Consider the following 13,099-nt stretch of genomic DNA (forward strand, 5'->3'; position numbering starts at 1 on the left):
TAACTAGTTAACAGCCGAGGGTGGATCGTGATTCCACCCATGGCTGTTAGAGGCACATGTCAGTTGTTCAAAAGAGCTGACATGTGCCGGGAAAGATGTGGGCTCAGCGCCGATGCCACATCAATGGCTTTATTAACAATGCCAAGTTAGACAACAACATACAATTAAAAACAATTAAAATCATAGTGGAGCGACATGCAAGACAATGCAAGGCAGGTGAGTAAGAAATGTGCAAAACATGCGAAGATATTAAATAATCCCAAAGGCCGTCCACATTACAAATACATAGCAGAAAAACTATATATATACAATGGACAATAAAAGGGCTCACAGGGGAAATAGCCTCCAATGTACAGGAGCGAAATGTAGATGAAGATGTAAATATGTGGAGCCGCGTTACAATTCCCAAGAGAATAAGTGATGTCAGGGGACGTTAGATTAAAAAATGAGAAACATATTCACATTTTCAGCTAAAAGTCCTGGAGTGAGGAGCCAAACTCCCCGAGAGCCAGATCGTATAGAAATGACTAATCAGAAGCTGCCATCTATAGAATTTCTAGAAATACACATATACACATCACAATGGCATCAGCGGCTTTCACCATGTCTGTGAGCACATCACAGAGGAGTAAGGCAAGAATCCACCAAATGTAGTCACATGCATGGATGAGCCATAAACAATGAGCCAAGATCCAAATGTAATGAATGGGGACTGCGCTAATGCAATATCAGACTTACTAAACCAACATGCCCTGGGTCTGCCTGCTCTGCCCAACGCGCGTCGCTGCCTCCAAGCCGCTTCATCAGGGGAAGTGTCATGGTGGACGTCAAGACCCTATTTATAAGTAGCAAGTGCACCTGCTGGCCAATCAGGAGACGCCGACACAGGTGCGCGGCCGACACAGGTGCGCGGCGGCGTCCACTGAGAGACTCCAGTCACATGCGATGGATAAGCCCAATGGTCAGTGCGCACGTGCTGAGTGAATCAAGTGCGTTCCATAAAGCAGGAAAAACAGGTTGTGTGTCAGATCCCGGAAGAGCTCAGTCGGTGCATGCGCAGATCACGCCCAAACATTGCAAAACATCTAAAACGTTTGTGTATCAATTCCCGGAACAAGAAAGGATGCACAATGCGCGTGCGCAACTGAAAACGTGAATAACAAATGGTTTGCGTATAAATAGTTTGCATGTCAGTTTCCAAAGCAAGACAAGAACACGGTTCCATCCGCGCATGCGCATTGTGTAAGTAACAAATTGCAAAAAACAAGACACAAAAAGCAAAAATCATTGTACGTGTGAGAATTACATCCCTCCCAAAAAGAAAAAAAGAAATAATATATATATATAGAACCAAATAACACAAAAACAACAACGTCATATGGAACCAATAACGTCATATATGGGAGAGATAACAACTAGTAACAATACATGGGGGGGGGGGGACAGGGGAAGAATGAAGTCATGAGAAAGCCGGGAAGGCGAAATCTTCATTAACAGCAAATGGCCTCACAGAATTCAGGTCATAAATCCACCGGATTCCATTCTCTAAGGATCCCCTTGCCGATCCTGTCTACACATATTAGGTCTTACTCTTTGAAGGCCCACTACCTTTACACCACTTGTAAGTCCTGCATGATGCTCCAAACAATGGGGGCTCCAGGAGTTCTAGTTTTCCCTTTTGCCACATCTGATTTAGCCAAACTTCTGTGTGATATCTGTCGCTGTCCGCGTTTCCGCATTCCCTGAGATGTTTCACCAACATATCGCTTAGAGCAGGGGCAGACAAGGGCAGAAACAACATTCTGTGTTCTGCAATTTATGGAATCCTTTACTACAAGAATCGAATGGATTCACAAATAGTTTTTCTGCTATGTATTTGTAATGTGGACGGCTTTTGGGATGATTTCATATCTTGGCATATTTGCATATTTGCACATTTCTTACTCACCTGCATTGTCTCGCATGTCGCTCCACTAGGATGATAATTGTTATTAATTGTATGTTGTTGTCTAACTTGGCATCATTCATATTATTACTCATATTATTGTTTTAAAACATTGAATGTCTCTTGTTACCTCTGTTATATTCTACAGCTATGCTATGAAATGTAAGCACTATGCACTTTATGGAAAACCTTACGTGACAGTGTTTAGGATGAAACGTTTAGTCTGACCCGATTACTCTCTCCATACAGAGTTCCTACCAGTCTCACCTCTCGGACTCTCGTCAGGCGATCAGAGATATTTTTGAAGCTAAAGCAAGCAGCCAAGTAAGTGACATCCTGCTGGAATCAAGGCCTCTGCCCCTACATCATGCTGCTCGCTAATTAAATAGTAAAAACCTGCTGACAGATTTCCTTTAACTGTTGGCAAAGAAAGTACCAAGAATGGAGGGAGAAGGGGAGGAATTGATCCCAGATAGTCATGGTCACTAATGCTGTTGTACATCGAGATAATTAATGACATTTGTATATTCCAATATGAGATATCTTTTCCATGTACACTAGGGAGAAGAATCAACATATAATTGAAAAGAAGGTCAAAGAGGAGAACATCACCCTGAAGACTCTGTAAGATAACAATGATCTCTATTCTCCCAGTTTCTCCTCTCCCCTCCCACCATGGGCTGTAACTGCGTGTGGAGCTTAGTTCTACTGTAGTGACATGTAAACGATGAGAATGTGACTGGGGGACACAATAGTTACCGGCAAGATTCAATGAGAACCCCCCCCCCCCGACTATGCAGGGGCGATAGCACAGCTGGATGGAGGTGACTGAGGCCGCGCTGCCCCTAAGGCCCCATTCACACGGTCAGTATTTGTAAGATAAAACCAGGAGTGGAACAGTCAGAGGAAAAGCAGAAGAGAAACCCGTCAGCGCTTCTGTATTTCTCACCCACTCCTGGTCTTCACTTACAAATCCTAACTGTGTGAATGTGGCCGAATACAGACATGGCGGAGCACACAGCGGGGCCTGGCGTAATGGAGGGGACGCGGCAATAACCAGCTCTGCGGACCCTCCACTCTCAGGATCTGTAGCAGTGCTGGTAGTCGGACCCCCGCCAGGTAGGAAGTGGGAATGTCCCCAGATTTGGTCTTAGACTCGGTATAAAATTATAATCATGAATATTAATATTACTCTGTTATATGGTGGTTATAATCCCGAGATCTCAGCCTGCGCATGCGCTGTCTCCAGAGGACATTTCCAAGGTACTCCGAAATGAAAAGGATGGGAAGTGTGAGCCCGCCACAGCCTCGCACCGCCTCACACCCCCACCGCCCAGCCTGAAGCCCGCCACAGCCTCGCACCGCCTCACACCCCCTCCGCCCAGCCCAGAGCCCGCCACAGCCTCGCACCGCCTCACACCCCCTCCACCCAGCCCCCACCACAGCCTCACACCCCCTCCGCCCAACCCCCGCCATAGCCTCGCACCGCCTCACACCCCCACCGCCCAGCCCCCACCACAGCCTCGCACCGCCTCACACCCCCTCCGCCCAGCCCCCGCCATAGCCTCGTACCGCCTCACACCCCCACCGCCCAGCCCCCACCACAGCCTCGCACCACCTCACACCCCCTCCGCCCAGCCTGGAGCCTGCCACAGCCTCGCACCACCGAACACCCCCTCCGCACAGCCCGGAACCCACCACAGCCTCACATCACCAAACACCTCCTCTGCCCAGCCCAGAGCCCACCACAGCCTCGCACCACCAAACACCCCCTCCGCCCAGCCCAGAGCCCACCACAGCCTCGCACCACCGAACACCCCCTCCACCCAGCTCAGAGCCCGCCACAGCTTCACACCACCGCACACCCCCTCCTCCCAGCCCAGAGCCCACCACAGCCTCACACCACCGCACACCCCCTCCTCCCAGCCCAGAGCCCACCACAGCCGAACACCACCGAACACCCCCTCCTCCCAGCCCGGAGCCCACCACAGCCTCGCACCGCCTCACACCCCCTCCTCCAAGCCCGGAGCCCGCCACAGCCTCGCACCGCCTCACACCCCCTCCTCCCAGCCCGGAGCCCACCACAGCCTCACCACCTCACACCCCCTCCGCCCAGCCCGGAGCCCGCCACAGCCTCGCACCGCCTCACACCCCCTCCTCCCAGCCCGGAGCCCACCACAGCCTCGCACCGCCTCACACCCCCTCCTCCCAGCCCGGAGCACACCGCATTGCTCCACTCCTGCCACCGCTTCCAGCTTCCTGCAGCAGTGACTCTGCCTCCTGGCGCCCCACTCCACCGCCGTGGCCCCCCCACTTGGCTGTGTCAGAGGATATAGTATTATATGTAAATGAGGCTGTAAGTGCCCCGTGGGCGGGACTATGTTGGTCGGGGGCATATATTCTCTGCACTGTTCCCCGCCTTGTGCCGCCTAGTGTGCCGATATTATCAAGTGAATAAAACCCTTAGACTCCTGCTGCTGACGATCAGTTTATTCAGCAGCACAGCCTGATCTAACGGGATTTATCCTTTGGATACAAAATCATCAGGTCGGTGACAGTCGGAGAAAAAGCCGACTCTACAGCGTGCTGCACTTGTAACAAGAAATGCCACTGACCCCCCACAAGAAAAGGTGCAGAATAACAGCGCAGGAAAGATGCACCGTGTGGAGGAGTTTATAGGGAAGCAGTCATGTCCTCAAGCCCTATGACAAGCAGCCTGTAGATATGGGGTAAATGTGCAGGGGAAGGGTTCGCTCACACGAGCCTATAACACAGCCCAGTGCACATGATAACACATCTCACAGCACTCGGAGCAGTGTTATTCTATGGGGCAGCTCAGAGCTGACATTATGTTCTCATGCAAATTTAGCAATTGTATCATACTCACCTATACAAGTCTATGGGTGTGGGCAAAACATTGGACTGCACTCGGATGTCATCTGAGTGCAGTGTGATTACTGTGTATGCCGGCAATAGAGGAGCCTCCGGCTTTCAGTCATAGAGGAGTGTCCGGCACAGCTTCAGTCAACACTAAGTACACAGTGAGGGCAGCTGTAACCGCACACCGATACTGACTGACAGCCGGCTCTGCACTGATGCACTTCTGAGCGACCTGTCAGTCTGTGTCGGGGTGCGGTTACAGTCACTACTCTCAGTGCTGTGAGCCGTGACTAATTCCTGAGGACACGCCTGCATGACTGAAAGCCGGAGGCTCCCAGAAGAAAAACAGTTAATTTTCTCCCAGGTCACGCACTTTAAGTACAGCGGCCAGCACCTTCATAACGCTATTAACCTGCAGATTAACCCAATATCTACAGATAATAGCGCTATAAGACCTGACAGGTTCACTTTAAACTGTTTTTTTGGGGGGGGATGGTGAGTTCAAGACACAGATGGGAGTAGAAGTGGCTCATAAGTGGAGAAGGAAGCAGATTTCTCTGATACGATGTATTACAAAGCTTCTTACATTTTCCCGTAATATTGAGTTTGTGACCATTTAACATAAATGGATGTTTCTTTCTTGTACAATAGTGAGAAGGACAAACTAGATACAACAAAGAAAAGAAGACTAACAAAGAGCAGGAGGCAGATAATGTAAGTGGCGAGAATGACTGATGTAATCTCAGCAAACCTTGTAGATCCCATAATGATCCCGACGTTTCCTTATCTGCGATGTGCGATTCCTTGTACTCAGGGACAGATGGTAGAAACCTGTCTGCACTATATCTAGATGTACACGGATTGTGAGGGGGAAGGTCACGTTATCCCAATGATGGCGGCCTGTGGTCACCTCAGGAGGACAGAGCGGCTCAGAAGCTGCCCCAGGGAGATACTTGCTGGGTTTCACAGCCATCATCTGCCTATAACAGCCCAGCAGGAGTGAGCTCCACCTGCGGCTGTTCACCTATTTAACCCCTTACCAACATGGGGCTGTTCTGTTTGCGTATTCATCCCCCCTACTTCTAAGAGCCATCATTCTTTATTTTTCCATCCATAGCGATATCAGGGCTTGTTTATTGCAGAACAAGTTGTATATTTAATAAACACTATTCAATTTATCACGTGATGTATTAGAAGTGAAATTCCAAATTCTCCAAAATTGCGGGAAAAAAAGGAAATTCTGTAATGGTTTTTGGGGATTCTTCCTTAGAATGTTAATTGTACAGTAATAATGACCTGACGATATGATTCTCCAGCTCAGTACGATTATGGAGACAACAAACTAGCAGAAATACATTTTACAAATTAAAAAAAATAATAATAATAATTGTGTCGACAAATCCTCAAATGTCTATGTAGACCAAAACATAAAGGGATGTGGCTCTTGGAAGGAGTAAAAAATGAAGGATCCAAAATGGGAAATGAAAGCCATAAATAAGTCTGGGATCGACCTCTATGAATGATGTAGAATCGCCATGAGGTGTATTTGTGCCGCCAGCCTTCTGTCCTCCACAGTGAGCGCCCCCTAGTGACCGCTCTGAGGACACAACATTGTATCATTGTGTGATGTCCATGGGAAATGTGGGGAAAGTATTTGGGATGGAGGCCGAGGGGAATGTGATCACTGCTGCTCCTCACATTGCTGAGATTTATACATTTACATGATGATTTATGTTCCATGCACAACAGAACAGAAATGCAAGAACGATGGGAGAAGGAGGCGAGAGAGAACAAGATGGTGAAAACTTTGTAAGTGCTTTTTTTCCAGGTAGAAATGATATAAAACCTGTCTGCACACACTGTCCATCTGTCTGCGCTGATCGTTGTCAGGGTATGAAAGTCATTTCTCAGTTTAGGATGTTTATAGGACACATAAATTAGATGAATTCTTTTTATTTTACTGTTTAACATGGCACCTGGAAGAACAGACCATGATCAGCATTTTCTATGGCTCCTTTAGAAAGACACAAGGTGTAATAAGAAGCATGTATACTCTCTATAGCGTACCCCCTGTCTAGGACGCTTGGTTTGGGCGCGGTCTCAGGAGGTCGGCACGTGTCCATTCTGTATCCTCCTAGATATGGCTGAATACAATAGTGGAGCCGTCAGCTCCCTGCACCACCACACGGCCTGTGCTCCCCGCGCTGTGTAATCCTATGGCTGCATATACATTAGATGGGAGTATACTCGGGACTACAGAACAGGACAAGGACGGGGGATTCTGGGCACAAGTCAGCTGAGCAGCAGCACTCAATGTCAGGCAGCAGCTGCAAAGGCAACAAGATTTTACGGTGTATAAAAAAAGATAAAATCCTGCGATCCCATACTGTTACCCCTTTATCAATCACTTGTGAGGCCACATCTGGAATATGGGATCCAGTTTTGGGCTCCATATTTTAAAAATATATTCAGAAGATAGAGTTAGTTCAAAGGCGGAAACTAGATTATTACCAGGAATGGAGACCTCTCATATGATGAAAGGTTAGAAAAGTTAGAAAAGATGTCTCCGAGGAGATCTCATTCATAAATACACTGCTCAAAATAATAAAGGGATCACTAAAATCCCACATCCTAGATATCACTGAATGAAATAATTCAGTTGCAAATCTTTATTCATTACATAGTGGAATGTGTTGAGAACAATAAAACATAAAAATGATCAATGTAAGGGTACGTTCACACAGGACTTTTTTGCTGCTTTTTTTTGCTGCTTTTTTTTATGCTAATTTTCAGCTGCTTTTTACAGTACCAGTAAAGCCTATGAGATTTCAGAAATCTCATGCACACACGTTGGTTTTTTGTTTGATCAGTTTTTTCTGCTTTGCTGCTTTTTTTGGACATAGGGCATGTCACTTCTTTCAGCGTTTTTGCTGCGTTTTTGCAGCGTTTTTTCACCCATTGACTTGAATGGGTGATGAAAAAAACGCTGCAAAAACGCTGCAAAAACGCATGTAGCATTATTTGCTGCGTTTTTTGTGCAGAAAATCATGGCCAGCAGGAAGGGATCTCACAGCCAAGAGCTTAGGGGTGTGGTTAGTGAGGTGTGAAGAGCCATTGTGAGCCATTGTGAGGTGTGAAGAGCCATTGTGAGCCATTGTGAGGTGTGAAGAGCCATTGTGAGGTGTCCTGTTTGTGATCTATTGTGAGGGAGTTCCTGGTAGTAATGTGTGAAGAGCCATTGTGAGGTGTCCTAGCAGCTGAAAATTGGCATAAAAAAAGCAGCAAAAATCTGCAGCAAAAATCTGCAGCAAAAAAGTCCTGTGTGAACGTACCCAAAAAACGCACCAAAAACGCACCAAAAAAACGCACCTAAATTAGCATAAAAAAAAGCAGCAAAAAAAAGCAGCAAAAAAGTCCTGTGTGAACGTACCCTAAATCCAAATTAATATCCCAAGGAGGTCTAGAGTTGGAATGATACTCAAAATCAAAGTGAAAAATCAAATTACAGGCTGATCCAACTTCAGTGGAAATGCCTCAGGACAAGGAAATGATGCTCAGTAGTGTGTGTGGCCTCCACGTGCCTGTATGACCTACCTACAATGCCTGGGCATGCTCCTGATAAGGCGGCGGATGGTCTACTGGACCTGCCTATGCAGCATCAATAGTAAAAAGATATAAAGTTAAAAAAAAAAAAAAAAAAGTATGCTATTCTCACCCTCCAGCGTCCACTGATGCGCGCGATGCGGCAGCCAGCTCCCTTTCCCAGTGATGCATTGTGAAATTACCCAGATGACTAGTTTACCTTTATATTTGGGATAATGAGGAGATGAAGCCGTGTTAGTTTGCCACTATCGGCATATATGTCGGCTCTTGTGGGTAATATACCTGTGTCCCAATATGACCCTTCTGTAATGTGACTGACCGGTGCCCTGTTCCCCTGTATTTGGGATTATTGGTGCCAGTGTTTGAGCAGGGGCGTCATTGGCGCTTTCTAGGTTAGGTGGGATATGTAATAGGGTCAGTTTGGGACCCCACATTGTCAGAGGTTACACTAGTAGGTTCCCATTAGGGTCACTCCCCGGCCACTGGAGCATTTTTGGGTTGAGTTGTGTGTCGGTGTTCAGTATTGCTCTATTTAATGCATGTCTAATAAAGTCTGATTTTATTGTATCTTTTCCCTGTGAATATTGATCCTAATCCGCACTGATGTTCTATGTTTCCTGTCCTGTAGGGAGGAAGATGAGAAGGGGAAGACCACCACCCTGATCATGTAAGAGATTACTGAGCCTACCTTCTAGATGACATAATGCTGTAGACGATTCCTCACTCCTGGGTAGATCTGACTGCACAGACAGCGGCCATTTATTGTTATACACCCGATTAGTAAGAGGTTTGGGAAGAGGTTTTCTCCTGGAGCTTCTGCCTTCTGATTGGACGGGGCCATGTTTGGAGAGGTTTCCTTCTGGATCCTGTTCAAAGAAATGACCCGTAATTTATTTCTTTCCACCAGGTGTTTGTCTAAACCTCTTCAGAGGAAAAAAAGCCTCCTCATATTAACAAAGTGGATTTTTTATAGAAATGAACTGGAATTGCTTTCCAAAAGTTCCTGAAATCATTTTTTAGGTGAATTTTGGAGAGGATTTGCTTAAAAAAAACCCTTAAAATATGTTACGTGCACATACTCTTGGTGATGTAACCAATTTTTAGCATTATAATAATAATAATAATCTTTATTTATATAGCGCCAACATATTCTGCAGCGCTTTACAGTGTAACAGTTTCCTACACAACAGTCATAAGTAACAACGTTACCAAGACAATCAGTAAAGCACAATAGCAATAGGCTCTGTGCACACGTTGGGTTTTTGCTGTTTTTTTTCCACAGGCAAAACCTGCTCTCTGGACAATAAAGAAGCAACTTACATAAAGCAGATTTTGCTGACTTTTTGCTGCTTTTATTGCTGTACCAAAAAAAGGGGGTAAAAAAAACCACGGAGCATATATGCCTTAAAATAATGGATTTTATTTAAACATGAAAAACATACATGAAAGAATTAAAAAGCATGTGCGGCCAGAGGCGGCCAAACGTTCCAGCAGGGATCCATGTACATAAACCAGGTGGAATACACCCAGTAACAGAGCGTTCTATAAAGATGGGCCCTATATGTAATACAGAAATCCTTTAGGTGGACTTGTCCTAATATAAACAGGTAAAGAGCGCGGGCAGTCCGAAATAGATGACGGACATGTAGAGTAGTGCTGTAGGAACAATCCCCGCCGCCCCGACGCACGTTTCGCAAGAACTTCTTCAGCAGTTTTATGAACGGTGCGAACTGCAGGACCAGCGACTTCCATCCATACGGATGGTGACCAGTGACAGGACAGGCTATAAACGCTGCCACTTGTCTACTGTGCCAGGAGATCCCATCATATTTCATGAGTCTTCTGGACTTATTGGCAGAGTAGGCGAGTGTACGCAATATCATGGTATCTGGAAATGGAGGATGTTTTTCCTAACACTCATGTTTCTGTAATATGCTGCCTCTAGCTTTAAGATTTACACTTCCAGTATTCTCAGTGTTCTCGTATAATTCATGGGAGTCAGTATGGACTCGGGAACAGTTTTCTATGTCTTCTGTTCTTTGTCTGCATTTGGGCATTGGCTTTGATGCTTCAGTGTCAGGTCCTGATGTGACTCCTGGAGGATCTGGGAGCGGAAGGTCACAATGTGTATTAGAGCGCAGGTCCTCTTTAGGATGTGTTGGTCCTCTACTTTGAGTGAATTTACTTTTATTCTGTGCTGAAAGGGTTAAGGACCCTTTATCTTCTGGCTGTGAACTTAGAGCTTGAGTGCTCAGCTGCAGCATCTTGTGAACACTCCCTCCCGCTATATAAACCCACTGGTAGCTTCTCTGCTTGCTGGTTATAGTTCTTCTATACTGACCTCTTTGACAGTCAGTCTCTGAATAAGCTGAGGTGTTAGATCTAGTTGCAGCAGTGAAGTTTCCTGTTGGAGAAGCTAAGGAGTGTTACTTGTTGTGTCTTTTCCCACTGTTAGTTGTACCTTCCTCGTGTTGTCTTATTGTAGTAGTGGGACTACTATCTCCCTGGCCTGCGCACTAGACAGGGTGTTCTCACACAGGGGGGAAGGACCCGACTAGGGACGATAGGGAGTTCAGGTATCAGACTCAGGTTTATGTTAGGAGGTGAACCCTCTCCCTTCTCCCTATTGCCCGGGTTTCCTTGCATATCTTCCCTGGTGTTGCACCGCATGCTGGGCATCCTCTTGGCCCCAGTGTGACATTAAGGCCAGATCACTGTGCATACTCAGCCAACCAGTCTATGGGAAAATAGAGCCTAAACTGCGCATGCTCGACTGATGGCATTGGAGCCATGGGATGGCAACATGAGGGGGAGTTTACCAAAAGGGGAAACTTAAAAGTCAGTTGCATTGGCATGCACAAATAAATATGGACTTAACGTTCTAAATACATATAACGATTTTGGGAGCACCTCTGTAAGTGAACCGTTATTGAAAATTAGCTGATTTGCATTGTATGTAGTTCCTAATGATAATTGTAAAGGCATTTTGTTAATTTTTTTTAAGTAAAACCACACACCATTAAGCCATCACATGCAGGAATGGTTTCAGCATTAAATTACATCCTTGTAATCTTGTAATTCTAGCAAATGATGTAGTAAATAATTTATTCATTATTAGCCAGGATGGCTAGATGTTAAGAAATACAAATATTGCTCATCTATTACATAAAGGGATTGTTTTGTCACTTCACAAGACATTGATTACCTATGCTTAGTGTGGGTCATCAATATCAGATTAGTGGGGTCCAGCACCTGGCAACCCCTGATCAGCTGTGTATAATCTCTGGCTGAATATAAACACATTGAATAGAATCCCAATCAATGAATAGCGGTCATGACCAGACAATGCAAATCCGGATGTAGAACAGCTTATAACAGCTCATTTTTGGGGATAGGTTGTAAGGATAGCTCATCAATATCTTGTGATTGGAATGCACTTTAACATTATTTGTTATATCTCCACTCGATACAGCTATGAAACCTCCGTTTAAGAGCAACCACCTCTGCCAATACCACCAGGCAGCCGTCACCACCTCTGCCGATACCACCTGGCAGCCGCCACCACCTCTGCCGATACCACCTGGCAGCCGCCACCACCTCTGCCGACACCACCTGGCAAACGCCACCACCTCTGCCGACACCACCTGGCAGCCGCCACCAACTCTGCCGATACCACCTGGCAGCCGCCGCCCCCTCTGCCGATACCACCTGGCAGCCGCCGCCCCCTCTGCCGATACCACCTGGCAGCCGCCACCCCCTCTGCCGATACCACCTGGCAGCCGCCGCCCCCTCTGCCGATACCACCTGGCAGCCGCCGCCCCCTCTGCCGATACCACCTGGCAACCGCCGCCCCCTCTGCCGATACCACCTGGCAGCCGCCGCCCCCTCTGCCGATACCACCTGGCAGCCGCCACCAACTCTGCCGATACCACCTGGCAGCCGCCGCCCCCTCTGCCGATACCACCTGGCAGCCGCCGCCCCCTCTGCCGATACCACCTGGCAGCCGCCACCACCTCTGCCGACACCACCTGGCAAACGCCACCACCTCTGCCGACACCACCTGGCAGCCGCCACCAACTCTGCCGATACCACCTGGCAGCCGCCGCCCCCTCTGCCGATACCACCTGGCAGCCGCCGCCCCCTCTGCCGATACCACCTGGCAGCCGCCACCCCCTCTGCCGATACCACCTGGCAGCCGCCGCCCCCTCTGCCGATACCACCTGGCAGCCGCCGCCCCCTCTGCCGATACCACCTGGCAGCCGCCGCCCCCTCTGCCGATACCACCTGGCAACCGCCGCCCCCTCTGCCGATACCACCTGGCAGCCGCCGCCCCCTCTGCCGATACCACCTGGCAGCCGCCGCCCCCTCTGCCGATACCACCTGGCAGCCGCCACCCCCTCTGCCGATACCACCTGGCAGCCGCCGCCCCCTCTGCCGATACCACCTGGCAGCCGCCGCCCCCTCTGCCGATACCACCTGGCAACCGCCGCCCCCTCTGCCGATACCACCTGGCAGCCGCCGCCCCCTCTGCCGATACCACCTGGCAGCCGCCGCCCCCTCTGCCGATACCACCTGGCAGCCGCCGCCCCCTCTGCCGATACCACCTGGCAGCCGCCGCCCCCTCTGCCGATACCACCTGGCAGCCGCCGCCCCCTCTGCCGATACCACCTG

General features: G+C 48.2%; 1 protein-coding gene across 1 annotated transcript; it reads left to right on the forward strand.

Moving 5' to 3' along the window:
- Positions 1-195: 195 nt before the first annotated feature.
- Positions 196-12,341, forward strand: LOC143767542 (uncharacterized). The gene is made up of 8 exons (XM_077255954.1): positions 196-216; positions 2,094-2,107; positions 2,195-2,269; positions 2,507-2,569; positions 5,477-5,539; positions 6,575-6,634; positions 9,057-9,095; positions 11,901-12,341. The coding sequence occupies exons 1-8, from the start codon at positions 196-198 to the stop codon at positions 11,917-11,919; spliced, it is 354 nt and encodes a 117-aa protein (XP_077112069.1). The 3' UTR covers positions 11,920-12,341.
- The last annotated feature ends 758 nt before the right edge of the window (positions 12,342-13,099 follow it).

Source organism: Ranitomeya variabilis, chromosome 4, assembly GCF_051348905.1.
Source record: "Ranitomeya variabilis isolate aRanVar5 chromosome 4, aRanVar5.hap1, whole genome shotgun sequence".
Taxonomy (NCBI): domain Eukaryota; kingdom Metazoa; phylum Chordata; class Amphibia; order Anura; family Dendrobatidae; genus Ranitomeya; species Ranitomeya variabilis.